Source organism: Panthera onca, chromosome D2 (assembly GCF_046562875.1).
Source record: "Panthera onca isolate mPanOnc1 chromosome D2, mPanOnc1 haplotype 2, whole genome shotgun sequence".
Classification (NCBI taxonomy): Eukaryota; Metazoa; Chordata; class Mammalia; order Carnivora; family Felidae; genus Panthera; species Panthera onca.
In genome coordinates this window covers 27475872-27498055 of record NC_138349.1, presented here as the reverse complement: position 1 = coordinate 27498055, position 22184 = coordinate 27475872, and the positions used below count along the sequence as shown (strand labels likewise).

Genomic DNA, 22184 nt, shown 5'->3' with positions numbered 1-22184 from the left:
CACTTATATAGCACTGATGGTATGCTAGGCACTATTCCAAGTACTTTACATATATTGTCATTTAATCATCTCAACAATGACCCCCATTCCATGAGGAAAAGCAAAGAGTGGTTAAAGAATTTGTCCAAAGTAAGTGGTAGAGCTTAGACTCAAACTCAGACAACTTAACTCTTAAGAGACCCTGCTCTTAATCACTATGTTATGCCATCTCTAAACAAGCAGAGGAATGAGCAAACCTAAAACACAAAACACAATAGATGCATACAGAAAAAAATGTGGAGTCTCCATTTCTGTGCTTACAAGTTAATTCAGCCTGATTCAAATTAAGAAATCATAACTGTGTTATATCAAAAAAGCAAAGTGGGTGCTGGGTAGACTCCATACCCACATGCAAAAAAATGAAGTTGGACCCTTACCTTGCACCATATACAAAACTTCCCTCAAAATGTATCAAAGACCTAAATGTAACAGCTAAAACTATAAAAGTCTTAGAAGGAAACATGGGAAAGCTGCAGGACTTGAATTAGCTATGATTGCTTGGATATAACACCAAAAGCATGGTCAACAAAAGAAAAAAATGATCAGCTGGACTTCATCAAAATTAAAAACTTTTGTGTATCAAAGGACATGATCAACAGAATGAAAAGGCAATCCATGGGAAAAAAATATTTGCAAACCACATACCTCACAAGAGATTGGTATCCAGAATATATAAAGAATTCCTAAAACTCAACAACAAAAAACCCAAACAACCCAATTTAAAAATTGGTAAAGGATAGGAATAGACATTTCTCCAAAGAAGATAGACAAATAGCCTATAAGCACATGTAAAGATAACCAATACTACTACTCATTAGGGAAATGCAAGCCAAAACTGCAATTCAATACTACTTCACATCCATTAGGAAAGCTATTATCAAAAAATAGAGGGCCAGGGTTCCTGGGTGGCTCAGTCGATTAAGCCTTGACTTCAGCTCAGGTCATGATCCCACAGTTTGTGTGTTTGAGCCCAGCGTCGGGATCTATGCTGACAGCTCAGAGCCTGGAGCCTGCTTTGGATTCTGTGTCTCCCTCTCTCTCTGCCCCTTGCCTACTTACACTCAGTCTCTGTCTCTCTGTCTCTCTGTCTCTCTGTCTCTCTCTCTCTCTCTCTCTCAAAAACAAACAAACGTTAAAAAAAAAATACACGAGCATCTGCATTGCTCAGTTGATTAAGCATTCAACTCTTGATTTCAGCTCAGGTCATGATCTCAGGATTTGTGGGATTCAGCCCCACAATGGGCCCCACAGCAGGGGACAGACTGACAAGTCTCCTCTCCCTCTGTCCCTCCCCATTTCATGCTCCCTTGTTCACTCACCCACTCTCCCTCTCCCCCCTCTCTACCCCTCCCCCAACATGTGTGTGCATGGGTGCATGTGTGCACATGCACACTCTCTCACAAAATAAATCAATTTTTTTTTAAAGTTGATTTATTCTGAAAGAGAGAGAGAGAGAGAGAGAGAGCACACACGCACACAAGAGGGGGAGGGGCAGAGAGAGGGAGTGACAGAACCCAATCAGGATCCACTGCCAGCTTAGAGCCTAAAGTGGGGCCCAAACCCATGAACCATGAGATCATGGCCTGAGCCAAGATGAGATCAAGGGTCAGATGTCTAACGGGCTAAGCCACCCAGGTGACCCAATAAATATTAAAAATAATAATAATAATAGAAAATAATAAGGGTTGGCGATGATATGGAGAAATTGGAACCCTTAGGCATTGTTGGTGGGAATGTAAAATGGTGCAGCTACTGTAGAAAAGCGTTATGGTGATCCCCCCAAAATTAAATTACCATAGATCAGCAATTCTACTTCTGGGTAGAAGAAAACAAGAAAAAGCTAGGGCACCTGGTAGGCTTAGTCAGTTAAAGCCTCGGACTCTTGATTTCATGGTCTCACAGTTTGTGAGTTCAAGCCCTGTGTAAAGCTCTGTGCTGACAGCATGGAACCTGCTTGGGATTCTCTCTCTCTCTGCCCCTCCCCTGCTCTCTCTTTCAAAATAAGCAAATAAACTTTAAAAACAATAAAATAAACCTAAACACTAAAAGAAGAAGAAAAAGCAGGTTCTCAAATAATTGTACACCAATGTTCATAAAAGCATTATTCACAATGGCCAAAGAGTAGAAGCAAAGGGTGCATCGATGGATAAGTGGGTAAATAAAATGTGGTATACATACAATGGAATATTATTCAGTCTTTAAAAAAAATAGGAAGGAGGAGCTCCTGGCTGGCTCAGTCAGTGGAGCATGTGACTCTTGGTCTTAGGGTTTTGAGTTTGAGGCCCACATTGAGTACAGAGATAACTTAAGAAAAAAAAGGAAAAAAGCATATTCTGATACATGACACAACACAGAACCTTGAGGACATTATGCTAAGTAAAATAAGTTGGTTATAAAAGCGCAAATATTGCTTAATTTCTCTTATATAAAGTTCCTATGGTAGTCAAACTCATAGGCACAGGAAGCAGAATGGTGACTGCCAGGGGCTGAGGGGAGGAGGGAACGAGTCACTGTTTCAGTTTCAATTGAAGAATATGAAAGAGATGGCTCATAGTGATAGTTGCACAACAATGTGGGCTTAATGCCACAGAAACGTAGGCTTAAAAATAGTTAAAATGGTAAATTTTATGTTAGGTATATTTTCTTGAAATTTTCCTTTAAAAAGGCAAAGTGGAAAAAGACCCCAAAAAATTTCAGATTGAGGTAAGGAGGGGTTTGATACACTAAAGTCGCACTTACCTAAAATCACAGCAGCCCCAAATAATAATCTTAATATTTCGTTACAAATATGTGAATCTGCTCAACGAAGACTTCCTGACTGCACTGCAGTTCACCAAGCCCAGCTATGACCTAATGCAAAAAACCTCACTTGGCAATACAAACCAAGTTAGGGCAAAACAGATGATTAACCACATGGGATTCAGTGTTGGGTTTTTTATTTCTAGCTGTAGTCTTAAGAGATTAGGGAACAGCAACTATTAGAATAATATGTAATACTCCCAGTCACTGGGGAAACGATATTATAGCAGCCTCATTTTGGTGCTTTGTTTTAATCTGCATAATGCTTTTCATTCTCTGTAATGGGGGATCAGCAGGGTCTGATTAACACAAGAAAGGTCATTACTGATAAATTCTAACCCAGGGGATAATGTAAGCCTGCCTGTCTGCCACTTCTGAGCAGACAACTGGACTAGAAGCTTATTTTCATGTACTTCTTGCTACTCAAGAGTCATCAGCCCAGTGCCTCTGCTCCTATCATTTGATTGCTTCGGTCCGTATATACTTTTCATTAGACTAAGATGCATCCTTCAGCTGAAGTGCTTTGTGTCCTCTCAACTCACCGGTACCCTTTCTGATAAAAGAACTGTGACTAAGGCAAATTCTGTAGCTCAAACAGGGTCATGGGCAAGAGGATTTGGGGGGACTCTGCCTGGCTGAGCGAGACCTTACATTCCCTTTCCAACCCTAACTCTGGACATCAACAGTGAATGTGCTCTCCCTGATTACTGCCTGAGGGCTTTTTTCCCATGACATTCAGAATTCTATATGCAGCCTGCTCCAAAGGGTGTTATGCTCAATGAACCCCCCTATCTAGAGACTGCTGAGAGCTATTCTTGTTCTCTAGCCTCCCTAGCAGAGTGTACATTTAAAGCTTTCCTCCTCCTCCTCTTTTTTTTTTTTTTTTTGGAGGGAACATTTTTTAGGGTGAAGGAAAACAGCTACATAAGCACATAAGCAGGAAGTAGGGGGAGGACCGCTTCAGCATTGAAACAAAAAGATCATGGAGCAAACAGAGGGACTAGAGGCAAACTCACAAGGTGAACAATTATGAGACTTACAAAGAAATGCAATAAATTCTCATTCCAAACCCCAAGCTTGTTACTAACCACAGTAATATCTAAGAAGTCATTCTTGGGGTGCCTGGGTGGCTCAGTCGGTTGAGCCTCCGACTTCAGTTCAGGTCATGATCTCACGGTTCTTGAGTTCGAGCCCAGCATTGGGCTCTGTGATGACAGCTCAGAGCCTGGAGCCTGCTTCGGATTCTGTGTCTCCCTCTCTCTCTGACCCTCCCCCATTCATGCTCTATCTGTCTCTGTCTCAAAAATAAATAAACATTAAAAAAAAAAAATTAAAAAGTCATTCTTGCCAGTCCTGGAAGCCTAATGGATAAAAGGTCATCGTCAAAGAAAAACTAAACTTTAGGTTAATGCATTCCAAATAAAAGAAAAATTTAATATATTAATCATAGAGTTAAAACTTTATCCACCTTAAGAAAATTACAGATGAGAAGAAAAACCTATTTGCAGTGATTCAGCCACTATTTCTGTGAGCAACCAGAGAATAGGATTGTGAACTTGGTGCTAATAAAATGCTAATTAAGTGAAAAGCATTAAGATGTTAACTTGAATAGATTCATTAAAGGGCTTCAAATTACTTACCTTGAAGGTTGGTTAGATGAAGGTCAGATTTTAGTCTCACATTTTTCTTTTTCTCTTTTGGCTAATTAGGTTAATAGTCAGCAGACCTCATCCTAAAGTATATGACCTCACTGGGGTAATCTGCTAAGTGGTGGCAGGAAATATTTAGCATAGGTGTCTCCAAGCAGAACTTCCCAAATGCCTTCCTTCCAGTCCTGTACGTGGCCCCTCAGAGTATTTTTCCTTTGTGGCCCAGCTGATGCGTGAAGGCATTTGAAGTAACAATTATACAAAGTGGATTTTCTTTTCAAAGTGGTATTTTAAAGATGGAGCAATAATATTTTATTTTCTTGAGGCAAAGCAAAGAACAACCTGCCCATGGAAAGGAACAAACACAGGGCTCTGTATGTTAATGACCTCAGGTGTTCTAATAAAATCAGTAGTTTCTCAAAAATACTAATTTGAAAAGATATATGCACTCCTATGTTTCCTGAAGCATTATTTACGTTGGCCAAGATACAGAAGCAACCCAAGTGTCCTTCAAGAGATAAAGGGATAAATTTGTGGTATATATACAAATACACTCTCACACAATGGAATATTACTCAGCCATAAAAAAGAATGAAATCTTGTCATTGGCAACAACATAGATGAACCTAGAGGATATTATGCTAAGTGAAATAAGTCAGAGAAAGACAAATACCATATGATTTCACTTCCATATGAAATCTAAAAAACAAAACCAAAAAGCAAATAAACAAAAATAGACTAATAAATACAGACAACACACTGGTGGTTGCCAGATGGGTGGGGTTGGGGGATTGATGGTATAGGTGAAGGAGATTAAGAGGTATAAATGTCCAGTTATAAAATAAGTAAGTCACGAGGATGAAAAGTACAGCACAGGCAATACAATCAATAATACTATAATAGCTTTGTATGGTAACAGATGGTAACTACACTTATCATGGTGAGCCCCGCACCATGAACAGAACTGTCAAATCACTATGTCGTATACCTGAAACTGATATAACATTGTATGTCAACTATAATTCAATTCAAAAAATAGCAGTTTCTAAGCAGCTGCATTTTAAGAATCTCTCTGAAGGATCAAACAGGAAGAGAGAGACAAATTGTTTAAACACAAATAACTCTGACAATTAAAGAACTAGCATGACTAAGCCACGAAAGACAAGTGAAAAGCAAACAGACTGACACTTGAGCAAATTTAGGCCTCCAAGCATGTGGAGGCACTTTTAATTTTCACTGTCACAATCTAAACTCCAAAGAACAGAAAAGTCTGCAGCCTTGCTTTTCACCTGCTGGTAAGATACTATGTTAGTGTTGCTGTTAGATGTATTGCATTCCAGAAGATCTCAAAGACATAACTTGTAGTGGTCATCAACCGCCAAACCTGTTTGAGACCCTCTCAACTGTTAGATGTCTGAAAATTTCACATGCAGCCCAAACCCTTCCCCTGGTTATCAAAGTACATACTATAGGAGAGGTGGCTAAGAGTTCATTCACTCTTCCTTAGAAATCCCTTCCAGGTGTGGGATCAGCACAAACAATCTTTATGACAACAGAAGTAAATGTTGCACACTATCAGAGTTTTACTGCTGAGCCTTTATATACCCTTGATAATAAACTTGGTGGCCAATAGTTAAACATCCCACAGTATCCCTGGGAGACCCAAGGGGCCAATTTTCTGACACGTGTTGGGCTCCGTGCTGATAGCACAGAGCCTGCTTGGGATTCTTTCTCCCTCTCTCTCTGCCCCTCCCTCACTTGCATGCGGACGTCCATGCACATGCTCTCTCTTAAAAAAATAAACTTAAGGGGCGCCTGGGTGGCTCAGTCGGTTAAGAGTCTGACTTCGGCTCAGGTCATGATCTCGCAGTCTGTGAGTTCGAGCCCCAGATTGGGCTCTGTGCTGACAGCTCAGAGCCTGGAGCCTGCTTCCAATTCTGAGTCTCCCTGTCTCTCTGCCCCTCCCCCACTCATGCTCTGTCTCACTCTCTCTCTCTGTAAAAAATAAACATTAAAAAATAATAATAATAAACTCAAAAAAAAGTCTGCCCACAAAAAAAAAAAGCAAAACATATTTTAAGGTTGTTAACATCTTAATTTTTTATACAAGAGACAAATGAAGACATACTTAGGAAACATTCTAAGGAAGGCTCAAAATGCTAGACCTAAAAACAGTATGCAATTCCTCAAAAAATTAAACACAGAATTATCACGATCCACCCCTAGATATATGCCCAGAAGAAGTGAAAGCAGGGACTGGAGAGACTGTACACCCATGTACAAACAACTAAAAGGTGGAAGCAACCCACTTGGGATTTCATCGGTGGATGAATGGATAAACAAAATATGGCATATACATGCAATGGGAATATTATTCAGCCTTAAAAAGGAAGGAAATTCTGACACTTGCTACAACGGAGAAGAATCTTAAATATATTATGCTAAGTGAAATGGCCAGTATCTTAAGAGTTGATAAAGTGCTCTCACATACATTATATAATTCTCACAACTATTTCCCTGTGAAACGTGACCTCCATTTTACAGATAGTAGAAAGAGGTCCAGAGAAGATAAATAACTTGCTCAAGGTCACACATTAAGTGGTAGCCACAAAAATTTTAAATCCAGTTTCTCTAATTCAAATTTCCATGCTCCTTTCAATACATCATACTGAGTTTTCTGTTTACCTCCATGGCAACTCTATAGGACCATTACCATACAGAAAAAAGAGCCCTGGAGCGCCAGGCCGGCTCTGTTGGTGGAGTGTATGGCTCTTGATCTCAGGATTGGGAGATCGAGCCCCAAGTTGGGTGCAGAGATTTCTTAAACATAAAGAACTTCCAGAAGAAAGAGCCCTGAGTCCTGGACTTGGGAGTTAAAGGACCTATGATTCTCAGCTTTGCCAAATAACAACCGTGGGACTTTCTGCAATTCACCATATCTTTGAGACTCAGTTTCCTCACTGGAAAAAGTATATTTTTAAAAGTTTGTAATATACTCTTTAGAGTTTGAATATCAAAGAAGAAGACAGTATATAAAAGAGCACAAAGTTTAGCACTTGGTAAGTGAAAATAAATGTCAGAAAGAAAAAAAAGTAAACTTTAGCTGGCTTAGCATCACCGGTATTTTGCCCTAATCTGGCCTTAGTGATAAGTGACATCCAAACGCATTTTTCCTGTATTCTCTTGAGAAAACTGACTGGATCCTTGATACTTCTGACATATACTCCCAAGTGTAATTCATTAGCAACAGTGAAAATGATGTAACTATTCTCTGCAGCAAGTTCATCAAAGAAACGTGAGGAATGAAAGTCAAGGTATAGGCCTGACAGACACTTGCAAAGAAAAGAAAGAGGTCATGGTTATAGGCATCTGCTCAAAGTTCAGCCCAATGCTTTCTGGGCTATTCAGAAAAGCACAGGCCAAAAGCTTCAATCAGCTATTTGACGGCCCTTGGGAAGAATAAGGACAGTGGCCAAGCCAGAAGCCACTGAAAGGCAAAGCAACAATGTAGAAGATAAAGCAAGCATAAAGGAATGTGATCAAGGAAACAGGTCCCAGATGAAAAGGAGCTGCCTGGAAAGCCTAAGTAAATACATGAATAAATAAACACAACATAAATTATACTGGTATGAACTTCATACTCTAGCCCAGAATCTGGAGCTTCTTTCAAACACCCACATTTGTCATACTGCCCTTGGGTCACAAAGGGATATTTGGGAGAAGGCAGTTTGTAATTCCTGATTCTTATAGAAAATCACATTTATCATAAGCCCTCACTACAGTATCTGGTTTATTTGCTAGGTACGGATATGCATTTGTGAGATTTATAAAACTGTGCTTGCGGCAAAATGTCTCTGGGGTCAGGTAAGGCAGATCAACCTTCAGTGCAATCTTGTTAGCACATCTCACCCCCATGCCCCCTCATTCCAGCTCTCCCAACACACACATTTCACACTTTTCCTTTTGTTCCCAGATGTGCCAAATACTGCTGTAAATCACTAAGGGACATTTTACCTTTAAAAAAGGGAAAGAGAGAGAGAGGAAAAAAGAATAGAAAAGAAAGATACAGAAATAAACACTAAATCCCAGCTCTGTCACATATAAGAATTTATACCAAGTTGTAGACGTGCATTACTATTGCTGGGAATGTCTGGCAAGGCTTACATCTGGAGCTAAATCAAGTTTCCCCATCTGTTGGGTTTGCCTCTTCTACTCAGTGTTAATTTTTCAATTGTTTGCAAGAAAAATTTAATAAATGTTGAGAAAATGGGAAATGATAGGCACAAAGGGAGTGAGGAATGTAAGGAAAGTGAGCTTGAGATTTCATGAAACTGAAAGCACATTCTCTCCATTTACAAACAGCTCACTCCTATGAGTATGTGGTATTTCCTCAAGACCCTAAACCAAACTCCATGCCTGAATCAACTTCATCCAATACATATAGCACTCTGTAATTGCCTTGCTGTTTCATAAGGAAACTAAAATAACTTAGCCCCATGAGCTCCATTTGCCTCTGTTTACCACAAATAGAAAGAGCCATGTAAAGCAAAACGTCAAAGTTCCAGATCCCCATGAGTCATTCACTGAACTCACGGAGGATGGCAGAAAAAATTTTTCAGAGAAAATGGCCTATACACAGAAAACACTTTGGCAACAGCGATGTTTGAAAAGGGCTTGCAACCGTCTCTTGGTAAGAAAATTCATAGTACAGCACTGTGAGCTATTTCAATATGACAATATGAAAGTCTCACGCATTCCTACTTTTCTTGATCAAGTACGACATTTCTTCCACTCCTACAGGCATCAGGGTTTAAAATAGCAGTGGTGTTCAACACACTCCACTCAGAAAGGTACAATAAACCTCAAGATGAGCCAAGGAGCTCTGAGAGGGGTAAATTCTCATTCCTTACCTGATATTAACCAATGCATGCGTCACCTTGCTAGCTGCTTCTTTCCATTGGCCTGCATTGGTAGAAAGCCTCAGAACTGTAAGGAAGAAAAGAACAAAGATCTGTCAGATTCCTGGTACAAAATACAAATATGAGGGATAAAGACACATCTCAGAAGAATACTATTAGAATAACCAAACGGAGCCTATACCAAGGTTCTGATTAAAACATCCTCATCTCAGAGAAAAATATAAGGGCTTATTCTCAACTATCTTCACCAGGATTTTTTCTTCTCTAAATTTTTTTCACTTTCTATCAAAATACTCCTCTTCTACACTGGGTTCCCCTCCATCTACTCCCTACTAACAGGTTTCCATACTTGGCTTTTACATTCGTTTCAAATATACACTGAGGTGGTAATATGAGGCTAACCTGGCTGCCACAGTTACCATTTCCGTATTTGCTGGGGCTGATTCAGTGGAAGTGGCTGGCTGATTAAGTATCCCCTCCTGCTCCATACATATCTTTCTCCCAAAGGTCTAAGCTGGGTCAAACAGAACAAATAATCTTGCTAGATAGAGGATGGTCATGTTTCAATCAAGGAGTAACCTGTTTGGGGCGCCTGGGTGGCTCAGTTGGTTAAGTGTCTGACTTCAGCTCAGGTCATGATCTCACCGTTCAGGAGTTCAAGCCCCGCGTTGGGCTCTGTGTTGACAGCTCAGAGCCTGGAGCCAGAACTCTCTCTGACCCTCCACTGCTCATGCGCTCTCTCTCTCTCTCTCTCTCTCTCAAAAATAAATAAACCTTCAAAAAAAAAAATTAAAAAAAAAAAAAAAAGACGTAACCGGTCTTAGCTCTTCTGATTTAACTGTGTGACCTGCAACATGAATCAACAGGAATATTCTTCCCTTTCTGACCAGATTCTATCTCTTTTCCACACTTACCAATAGGAGGAAAGACGATGGAAATATAGAACATCCTCTATCATGCTGAACTTCAGGACCATACAGTACAGTACTGATATAATTTTAGAAAAGAGACAAACCAGCACAACTGCACCTTGAAAGAGCAAGCACATGGTGGGCACTCCACGTACATGTGTTTAATGAAGGAATAGCTAATAAGAGCTAAGGTTTACTATGTGTCAAGAAGTGAACCAACTTAGGTTCTATGCAATATAGCAAAGAGATGAGGAAAACGGAGACTCAGAGGAGCCAATTGATCTAAGTACATTCACTTGTATGTAACCAAGCTAGAGTTCAAACCTGGAGGGTATGACTCTAGGGCATGTGTGTATAGTGAGTGGTTATGAGTATTAACCCTGAAGCTAACTGTCAAAAGTCCAGTTCCAGCCCCTACCATTTATGAGACAATTATAGCAATACTTACAGGGAAGGACTATTGTGAAAATTAAATAAGTTAATATATATAAAGCCTTAGATCAGTGCCTGGCACATAGTAAATGTTATAAGTATTAGCTATTATTATTTAAATAAACTGCTTCCCAAACAAATGAATGAATATATCTGAGATTTTCCCAAAAGAAGGAAAGAGGAGCCTAACAAACATTAAGAAATATGTAATCAATTTGCCCAGGAACTTTGTGTGTTTTTTTTTAAAGATTTACTTATTTTTGAGAGAGAGAGCACAAGTGGGGAAGGGGCAGAGAAGGGGGGACAGAAGATCCAAAGCAGACTGTGTGCTTCAGCAAGACTGATGCAGGGCTCAAACTCACGAATCATGAGATCATGACCTGAGCTGGTCAGATGCTCAACCAACTGAGCCACCCAGGCGCCCCAGCACAGGAACTTGACCCCTGAGTACCATCACTACCTACTCCTGCCCAAGATTCCAGCAAGGAGAGCAGCAGCTCTATCGGAGGGAAGGCCTATGGCGGTAGCAGGGAAAGGAAACTCATCTTGCTGCTCTGCATCTGTTCCAGCAATAGCTCATTTTTATAAATTCATGCAATTTTATGAAAGAGAATATGGAAGCCTTAATAAAACATATTATCAGAACACTGATTTTCTAATTTACAAGATTTAGTGCAGGGGAAGTTGGTATAGTTCCAAGTTAAAGCTCCTCAGTCTGAAATCCAGTTTCACCCAGTGTACATGCAAATTTATTCATGTAATGAACACAACTGTTTCAGCAAGTCAGACGTATCTTTTCCAACTCAACTGTGGAACTAATGAGATAGCTTTGTTTTTCACGAGGTCCTCTACTAGATCATAGATTCTCTGATGGTGGGGACCAAAACATATATGGAACTGAGCTGAATCCTCCGCTCTTTATTTCAGAGAGGTATTTAACTCTGTACACGGATTATTTCTCTGTAACATTCTGTCAGCTCTGTTCCTTAGTGAACAAGCGCCAGATGACATCATCAATGCATTTCCTTTGGAAATGCCATAGGCTTTTATATTCTTTTCTAGGTTACCAAATTTAAACACAAAATTATTTCAAAATGCCCTAAAAGCCTCAAGCTAAGGTAATCATTTATGTTGTAAATTATGGTTCACAAAAATAACATATTACACAGCCATTTTAAAAAGAGACGTTAAGTAATAGTAAAAACTGGAAACAACCATAATTTCCATGAAAAGAATAAATAAACTAAACCCACACTATACAAAAAAAAGAGAGAAAGACTTAAGAGAATTACAAAAGAAGGAAAGTATTTTATGACATATAGTTTTAAAAAACATAAAATAGAAGGATAACATGATTACAACTATGTAAAACTATGCATACATGTAGGCTAATATGTAACTATGAAAACAATGGTAGTAGTAGAAAAAAGAGATTGTAAAAGTTTTTAGTTTTTCCATCTTGCTTTTTCTTAAGTATTTGTAATAATCTTTTTTAATAAAAAAAAAAATTCAAAATATGGTATCATTCATTCACGGTTCAGAGCAGCTCCTGTGGAGGGCCTTCCTATTCAGTGGACTTCACTGCAGAAAATTATCATAGGAATATTAAGTGTGTGCCTTTATCAAAAATGTTTCAGTGAGCCTTCCTCTTCCAGCATGACAGGAGAACAAGACATAATCTACCCTCCTACCTTAAATAACAGAACAGTAGATGAAATATATGAAACAACAATCACCAGACACTGGACAACAGGCATACAGAACTGTGATCCCTGAAGAAAAAAAAAAAAAACAACAACAAGGTGAGCCCCACTATTACCCCAGCTTCCTGCATGGAGAAGTTTTCTAGCCTGTGGGGCAGGGAGGAGGAACCTAAACAGAATCCATAAGTCATGCCAAGCTGAGGACATAGAGATCAACATTTGGAGAGGCCAAGACACCTAGAATTTGTGGGTGAGAGTACTATAGAAGAGGGAGTTTGACAGAGAGCTCTGGAGGTCTACAGAAGGGTCCTCTTACACCTTTAACTGAGTATTGATCCGCATACATGGAAGAGGAAAATACTCAAGGCTGGGCACAAAGAACGAGTGGAAAGAAAAAGAAATTGTAAAGCTCAATTTCACAAATAAAATAATTTGTCTTACCACCACTCATACATGGGTTGTCAGACAGAATCTACAGATGAGTACTGCATTAGTAATGGAGCCAAATTAGTCCATATGAAAGATTGCTCTCAACCTCCCCTGACAACCCTTAAATGCAAACCTAAAAGGATAAAACTGATTCCACATAACGCAACCCCACTCTAAATTTTTTTTTAACGTTTATTCATTTTTGAGAGATGGAGAGAAACAGAGCGTGAGTGGGGGAGGGTCAAGAGAAAGAGGGAGACACAGAATCTGAAGCAAGCTCCAGGCTCCAAGATGTCAGCGCAGAGGCCGACGCAGGGCCTCAAACCCATGAACCACGAGATCATGACCTGAGCTGAGGTCACACGCTTAACTGACTGAGCCATTCAGGCGCCCCAAAACAAGCCCATTCTAAATTTTTTTTTTTTTAACGTTTATTTATTTTTGAGACAGAGAGAGACAGAGCATGAACGGGGGAGGGTCAGAGAGAGGGAGACACAGAATCCGAAACAGGCTCCAGGCTCTGAGCTGTCAGCACAGAGCCGGACGCGGGGCTCGAACTCACACACCGCGAGATCATGACCCGAGCCGAAGTCAGACGCTCAACCGACTGAGCCACCCAGGCGAAAACAAGCCCATTCTAAAACAAAGGTTAACATTATATAAAAATATGTCACAAAATCTAGCACTCATAACATTAAAATCACAATGTTCAAAATCCAATTTTAAAATGACCGGGCATTCAAAGAAACAGAAAAACATAAACCAAAAGGAGAAAAATCAGTTAACAGAAATAGATCTAAACAGGAAGAAAAATAGCAGAATTAGCAGAAAAGGACATTAAAACAACTATTGTAAATATGCTCCATATTCTCAGGAAGATTGAGGAAAATACAAATACAATGAGGAAAGAAATGGACATATTAAAAAGAAGTCCAAATAGAACTTTTAAGGAAGAAATAAACCTTCTGGAATGCAAACTACACTGGAAAAAATGAACTAAGATTACTGAGATTAATGGCATATTTAAAAAATACAGAAGAGGCATCTAAATTGGGAAGGAAGAAGTAAAGCTATCACTATTTGCAGACATGATACTATATACAGAAACACTAAAGACTCCACCAAAAAACTACTAGAACCAATAAATAAGTTCAGTACAGTAGCAAGATACAAAATTAATATACAGAAATATGCTGTGTTTTCATACACTAATAACTAACAATCAGAAATAGAAATTAAGAAAACAATCTCATTTACAACTGCATCAAAAAGAATAAAATACCTAGGAATAAATTTAACTTAGGAGGTAAAAGACCTGTACTCTAAGAACTCTAAGACACTGATGAAAGAAACTTAAGAGGACACAAATAAATGGAAAGATATACCATGCTCATGGACTGGAAGAATTAAATCTATTAAAATGTCCATACTACCCAAAGCCATCTACAGATTCAATGCAATCCCTATCCAAATACCAACAGCATTTTTCACAGAAATAGAACAAATAATCATAAAATTTGTATGGAACCACTAAAGACCCTGAATAGCCAAAGCAATCTTGAGAAAGAAGAGCAAACCTGGAGGTATCCTGCCCCCCAGATTTCAACTTTTACTACAAAGCTACAGTGACCAAAACAGCATGGTACTAGCACAAAACAGAGACACAGATCAATGGAACAGAGTAGAGAACTCAGAAATAAATTCACATCTATATGGTCAATTAATCTATGACAATGGAGGCAAAATATACAATGGAGAAGAGACAGTCTCTTTAATAAACGGTGTTGGGAAAACTAGATAGCTAAATGTGAAGGAAAGAAAGAAAGAAAGAAAGAAAGAAAGAAAGAAAGAAAGAAAGAAAAAGAAACTGGACTATTTCCTTACACCACACACAATAAACTCAAAATGGATTAAAGACCAAAATGGAACACCCAAAACCATAAAACTCCTAAAAGAAAATATAGGCAGTACTGATTGGAAGAACAAATATTGCTAAAATGTTGATACTACCCAAAGCAAGATACATATTCAATGAAATCCCTATCAAAATAACACCAGCATTCTTCACAGAGCTAGAACAAACAATCCTAAAATTTGTACGGAACCAGAAAAGACGCCAAATAGCCAAAGCAGTCCTGGAAAAGAAAACACAATCTGGAAGCATCACAATTCCAGACTTCAAGCTGTACTACAAAGCTGTAATCATCAAGACAGTATGGTACTGGCACAAAAACAGATAGATAGATCAATATAACAGAATAGGGAACCCAGAAATGGACCTACAAACATATGGCCAACTAATCTTTGACAAAGCAGGAAAGAATATCCAATGGAAAAAAGACAATCTCTTCACCAAAAGGTATTGGGAAAACTGGACAAGCAGAAAAATGAACCTGGACCACTTTCTTACATCATACACAAAAATAAACTCAAAATGGATGAAAGACCTAAACGTAAGAAAGGAAGCCATCAAAATCCTAGAGGAGAAAAAAGGCAAAAACTTCTTTGACCTCAGCTGCAGCAATTTCTTACTTGACAGGTTTCCAAAAGCAAGGGAAATAAAAGCAAAAATGAACTATTGGGACCTCATCAAGATAAAAAGCTTCTGCACAGCAAAGGAAACAGTCAACAAAACTAAAAGGCAACCGACAGAATGGAAGAAGATATTTGCAAATGACATATCTGATAAAGGGTTAGTATCAAAAATCTATAAAGAACTTACCAAACTCAACACCTGAAAAATGAATAATCCAGTGAAGAAATGGGCAGAAGATATGAATAGAAATTCTTCCAAAGAAGACATCCAAATGGCTAACGGACACATGAAAAGATGCTCAACACCGCTCATCATCAGGGAAATATACATCAAAACTACATTGAGATACCACCTCATACCAGTCAGAGTGGCTAAAATTAACAACTCAGGAACAACAGATATTGGCAAGGATATGAAGAAAGGGAAACCCTCTTGCATTGCTGGTGGGAATGCAACTGGTACAGCCACTCTGGAAAACAGTGTGGAGGTTCCTCAAAAAATTAAAGATTGAATTACCCTATGACCCAGCAATAGCACTAATAGGAATTTATCCAAAGGATACAGGAGTGCTAATTCAAAGGGGCACATATACCCCAAGGTTTACAGCAGCACTATCAACAATAGTCAAATTATGGAAAGAGACCAAGCGTCCAGCAACTGGTAAATGAATAAGGAGATGTGATACACAAACACACACACACACACACACACACACACACACACACACACACACAGAGGAATACTACTTGGCAATGAAAAAGAATGAAATCTTGCCATTTGCAATGTGGATGGAACTGGAGGGTATTATGCTAAGTGAAATAATTCAGCCAGAGAAAGACAGATATCATATGTTTTCCCTCATATGCAGAAGTCGAGAAACTTAACAAAGACCATGGGGGAAGGGAAAGAAAAAAAAATATATAGTTACAAACAGAGAGGGATGCAAACCATAGGAGACTTTTAAATACAGAGAACAAACCGAGGGTGGAAGGGAGTGGGGGGGGGGGGGCAGGGCAAATGGGTGATAGGCACTGAGGAGGGCACTTGTTGGGATGAGCACTGGGTGTTTTATGCAAGTGATGAATCATGGGAATGTACTCCTGAAGGCAAGAGCACATTGTATACATACAATGTATGTTAACTAACTTGACAATAAATTATATATAAAATTTTTTTTAATAAATAAATAAAACCCATATAAGTGATAAAGGACTAGTAGGCAAAATATACAAAGAAATCTCACATCTCAAAAATAAAAAAACAACCAATTCTCCTTAGAGAAGAACTCTAGGGGCGCCTAGGTGGCTGAGTCGGTTAAGCATTCGACTTCGGCCCAGGTCACAATCTCATGGTTCACAAGTTTGAGCCTGGCCTCGGGTTCTGTGCTGACAGCTCAGAGCCTGGAGCCTGCTTCAGATTCTGGGTCTCCCTCTCTCTCTACCCCTCCCCCACTTGTACTCTCTCCCTCTCTCAAAAATAAAAAAACATTAATTTTTTTTTTTTTTTTAAAGAACTCTAAATAATTTATGGAGATCCTCTCTCCCCTCAAGGAGGTGGAGCTTAACCTCCCCACAGCTAATACCAACTTTAGTGCTAACTGCATTTACTGACTTGCTTCCGAAGAAAAGAGTACGGAAAGGGAGGAAAAACCACAACTATGCACCAGAGAAACTTTGCAAACACTACCCTAACCAAGTGATAAAGGTTAATATCACCAGTGATAAGTCATGTTGATAATATACACCCAAATGTAATGAAAAGACCACTCTGACTTTGTGGCATTCTTCCTCAAAACCTAGAACCCCAGTCTAACCCTGAGTAAATCATGAGACAAACCTAAACTGAGGAAGATTCTCCTCAAAACTGTCAAGGTCATGAAAAACAAGGAAACACCAAGAAACTATCAGACAAGAAGAGACTAAAGAGACATTAGGACTAAATGTAACATGGATGGAATCCTGGAATGCAAAAGGGACATTAGAGGAAAAATTAGAATCCAAATAAACTCTAGGGTTCAGTGTGTGTGTGTGTGTGTGTGTATGTGTGTGTGTGTATGTGTGTGTGTGTGTGTTAAGAAAACACATATCATAAAACTTACCATCTTAACCATTTTTAAATGTATTGTTCAATAGTGTTAAGTATACTTACATTGTTAAAAACAGGTCTCCAGAACCTTTTTATCTTGCAGAACTGAAGCTCTATACCTATTAAACAACTCCTTTTGCACCCTCCCCCCATCCCTTGGTAACCACCATTCTCCTTTTTTTTTTTTTCAAGTTTACTTATTTATTTTGAAACACAGAGAAAGAACGTGAGGAGGAAGAAGGGTAGAGAGAGGGAGAAAGAATTTCAAGCAGGCTCTGTGCCATCAGCACAGAGCCCAATGTGGGGCTTGAACCCACGAATCGTGAGATCATGACCTGAGCCTAGATCCAGAGTCAGATGCTCAACCGGCTCAAAGTCAGATGAGCCACCCAGGTGCCCCTCTACTTTCTGTATCTATGAATTTGACTACCTTAGATATCTCACATAAGTGGGACCATACAGTATTGTCCTTTTGTGACTGGCTGGTTTCACTTAGCATGATGCTCTCAATGCTCATCCACACTGTAGAATGTAACAGATTTCTTTCCTTTTTAAGGGTGCACAGTATTCCATAAAATGTATATGCCACATTTTATTTATCCATTCATCCACTAATGGATGTCTGGGTTGCTTTTATCTCTTGGCTATGGTGACTAGTGCTGCTATGAACATGGGTATGCAATGTTTTTTTAAATGGACAAAAGGTCTTCAAAACTAAAGAATATGGCAAAAAGAAACAGGGAAGATGATCAACCTCATTATTCATTAGGGAAATGCAAATTAAAACCATAAAGAGATATTGCCACACACCTGTAAGAAGCCAAAAATAACCAACCAAACAGACAAACCAGTACTGATTAGGATATGGAATGACTGTAACTCTTGCATATTGCTGAGGGGAATGTAAAATAGGTCATCTCTTTGGAAAACAGTTTGGTGTTTTCTTTATAAGAAACATATACTTGGGGCCTGGGTGGCTCAGTCGGTGGAGCGTCCAACTTCAGCTCAGGTCATGATCTCACTGCTCGTGAGCGAGCCCTGCGTTGGGCTCTGTGCTGACAGCTCAGAGTCTGGAGCCTGCTTCGGATTCTGTGTCTCCCTCTCTATGCCCCTCCCCTGCTTGCACTCTGTCTCTCTCTCAAAAACAAATAAACATTAAAAAATTAAAAAAAAAAAAAAGTCAGGATGCCCAACCAACTGGGTTGAGCACCCCATTTAAAAAAAAAAAAAGAAACATATACTTAACCATGATAGCCAAAAATCCATTCAGAGGTATGTCACCAAGTGAAATAAAAGCTTGTGTTCATATAAAACCCTGTACAATAATGTTTACAGGAGCTTTATTCATAATCGCTAAAATCTGGAACCTCTCAATGTCCTTCAACCTAGAAATGGATAAATCAAGCTGGCATAGTCTTACAATGGGATTTATTCTATGATAAAAAGGAATAAACTACTGATACATGCATCAACATAGATGAATTTCAAATGAATTACTGTGTAAAAGAAGCCAGACCCAAAAGACTATATGACCTCATCTTTGGGGTTTTTTTGAAAGAGCAAAACTATGAAAAAAAAACAAAAAACAAAAAACCCCACGAAACTCTGGGGTCAGGGAACAGGTTAGTGGCTACTACAGGTTTAGGATGAGTTGAAGGAGCTGACCTCACAAGAGCACAAGAGAACTTTCTGGGATGATGACACTCTTTCACATCTTCATTTTTTTGTGATAATTATACTTCCACACAGTTGTCAAAACTCAGAACTATACATTAAAAAGGGTGCATTTTACTATATATGGAAGTATACCTTTAAAAACCTGACTTAAAAAACTAAATGTTTTTTCATCATACTTTACATAAAATGGAAAGCACTGAAACATGCTCTGTTTGTTGTATTTCATTTAGTGAAATTTCTCATTTTCCTATTTGTGCTCACCTGGTTAACATTTTAATTCCCTTGTCAGATGTGAGCATGCCCAGATATCTCCTCTTATCTTGTTGCTGTAGCTACAAAGGCTTACCTCATTTGACTGTGCACATGGCCCAGCTGAGTAGGTATGTCAGGCTTCTATAAAATATCTCCCCCACTCCAACTCTCCTTCCTTTCCTCACTGAAAGACATCTTTATTCATCTATTAATGGTTGCTAAGACCTCTGGGGCAGCTTTTCACCCTCAGAAAAATCCAAATTCTTGAAAACAAGGATATAGATAAAGCTGGGCGGATGCAAACCCCACAAGGAACACTGAGCACACTTGACAATAGGAAGTCTGCTAGAGGGTTCTCATAGAACACTTAATAGCTCCTAAAAAAAAAAAAAAAAAAAAAAAAGACCATGTGTCTTGATGCGACAACTGGAACTTGTTATCCTCAGGGGAACTGACCTGATGCTAAAGCTGTTATTCTGAGAATAAGAGAGGAGAAACAGAAAACACCTGGTCCTTGCAAACACTGAGCAATGGATCACACCTTTCCGGAGTTGTCATTCCTTAGAATTCTTGCCAGGTGAAATAATCTTCCTATTGTTTAAGGTAGTTTAAGTCAGTTTTTGATACTTGCAGTTGAAAACATCCTACTGATACAAGGCCTTACTTCCACTGCCAAAGACATCACAGCAAAGCTATACACACCTCTCAAAAGTTTTCCTCTACTGCTCTAAAAAATAAAATATATTACAAAAAATTTTGCTCCTCCTGGGCAATCCTTCTTTTCTACTGTTTGCTTCTACTCTTTCTCCTAGTACTTGTTCCAAATCCCCTCTAGTTTTCTCAAGATATGAGAGTTTTCACAAATAGTCTCAACAAAAAGGATAAAGCAAACCAATCTGTAGTGACAGGAAGCAGATCGGTGGTTGCACAGAGACAGAAAGCAAGGGATAAGGGTGGTAAGAGGTGGCAGGAGGGACATACAGGGATATAGGGAAACTTTTGTTAAATGACAGATATGTTCATTATCTTATTTTTTCCTTTTTTTTTTTTAATGTTTATTTATTTTTTGAGAGAGAGACAGACATAGAGTGCAAGAGGGGAAGGGGCAGAGAAAAAGGGAGACACAGAATATAAAGCAGGCTCCAGGCTCTGAGCTGTCAGCACAGGGCCCGATGCAGGGCTCAAACTCATGAACCGCAAGATCATGACCTGAGCCAAAGTTGGACGTTTAACCGCCCGAGCCATCCAGGTGCCCCAGATATGTTCATTATCTTGATTGTAGTGATAGCTTCAGGTACATATATGTATGTCAAAACTCATCAAATATTGTATACTTTCAACACGTGCAGTTTATTATATATCAATTCTACCTTAATAAAGCTAGTAAATTAGATTTTTGGGTTTTTTTTTAAATAGCTTTAGCGAAGGGCTTTCTGCTTCTGTGCAATCTATAGAAAACTTTCCTAACGTTTCCAACTCCAGGTAGGTCTGACTAGACTCTTCACTCAAATTGACAGGGATACAAGTCCTCTTTCAGAAATAAGTTATATTTACTATGGCCGCAGAGTAAATTTTCATTGAGCCAATCACCAAAAGGTTTGCAAGAGCGATTTTTATCTAATGCCCACTTCCTCTTGTATGTTATGCTAAAAATACATAGGTACATTAAAACTCTTTAAAATCCTGTACCTTCTCAAATCACACAATGTTCCTTTGGGATTCAAGCTCTTCTATTTATGCTGTCAATTTCCACCCACTCTTTCACTCCCATCTCACTAACAGTCACTAAATCCACAGGCCTCCCTATTCTCTCTCCCTCTCTCTCTCTCTCATAAACATAAGGGCTACAGGGCTGCTAACCAGCTTTCTACTGCAATCAGCCTTGAGTGCCTAAAAGCAAAGAACTGCACGTACAACTTCCTATTTACTGAGAAGACTTCTGTATTTCTATGCCAAGCAGGGCACCAAGCAACCAGAAGAAAATCTTTGATAGTTTTTTTTCCTCTTACATGCCAAAAACCACAGCTGACAGAGAGAGGAGAACAAAAAGAAAAGACAGCTTACCCATAGAGTAGAGGTTGTCAAAGCTCTGGTGCATGCGGATAATCTCGTAGTAGAGTTCATCATAGCTGCTGGGAGTGGGCAGGAATGTGTCGCCGTATGTGATAAACATATTAAACAGGTTCACAATCTAAAAAAGAAGCAAAAGCCCATACACAGGCATCAAGCTATGAAGACCAGAATGGTATTATCAGTAATATGCTGTAGTCAGTTCTTACTGGCTTGTAAGAAGAAGAACTGACTGTTACATTTTCAGAAATTTTGTGAGTTGGTTGTTTAACAAAGCCATTATTAAAAATTAACATATAAACTTACATTTCAATAAATTATATTAAAATGAAGGTAATACTCAAACTCACAACTTCCTAATTACTTTCTATCTTTTAGTATTATGTTCTTGAAATTCATTTACAACTCTCATACCTGTGTGGTAGGAATATCATAGAATGGTGTATTATTGATCATCTCCCCAACTCTGCATTCAACAATGTCACATAGTTAGCTTGAAACTGGCCATGGTGAGAGTAGTTTTACCATAGAAATCCACAAATGCTACAAAAATCAGGGCTTCCTCCCCGCCCACATGTTAAACATTTATGAACACACTGGATAATATCCTAAAAAGATAGTCAAAAGGCACAATGCCCTCCTTCTACCCCAAATAACTAGTCTGATAAACAGGAATATGTAAT

At 38.9% G+C, this 22184-nt stretch overlaps 1 protein-coding gene across 2 annotated transcripts in view; it reads right to left on the bottom strand.

Moving 5' to 3' along the window:
- Positions 1-22184, bottom strand: part of ARMH3 (armadillo like helical domain containing 3) — a 176280-nt gene that overhangs the window by 83007 nt on the left and 71089 nt on the right. For both annotated transcript variants that reach the window (XM_060641678.2, XM_060641679.2), the window contains exons 22-23: positions 21496-21622; positions 9398-9473 (exon numbers count right to left, since the gene is read on the bottom strand). In XM_060641678.2, coding sequence (XP_060497661.1) covers positions 9398-9473; positions 21496-21622 — 203 coding nt within the window. The remainder of the gene's footprint in view (positions 1-9397; positions 9474-21495; positions 21623-22184) is intronic.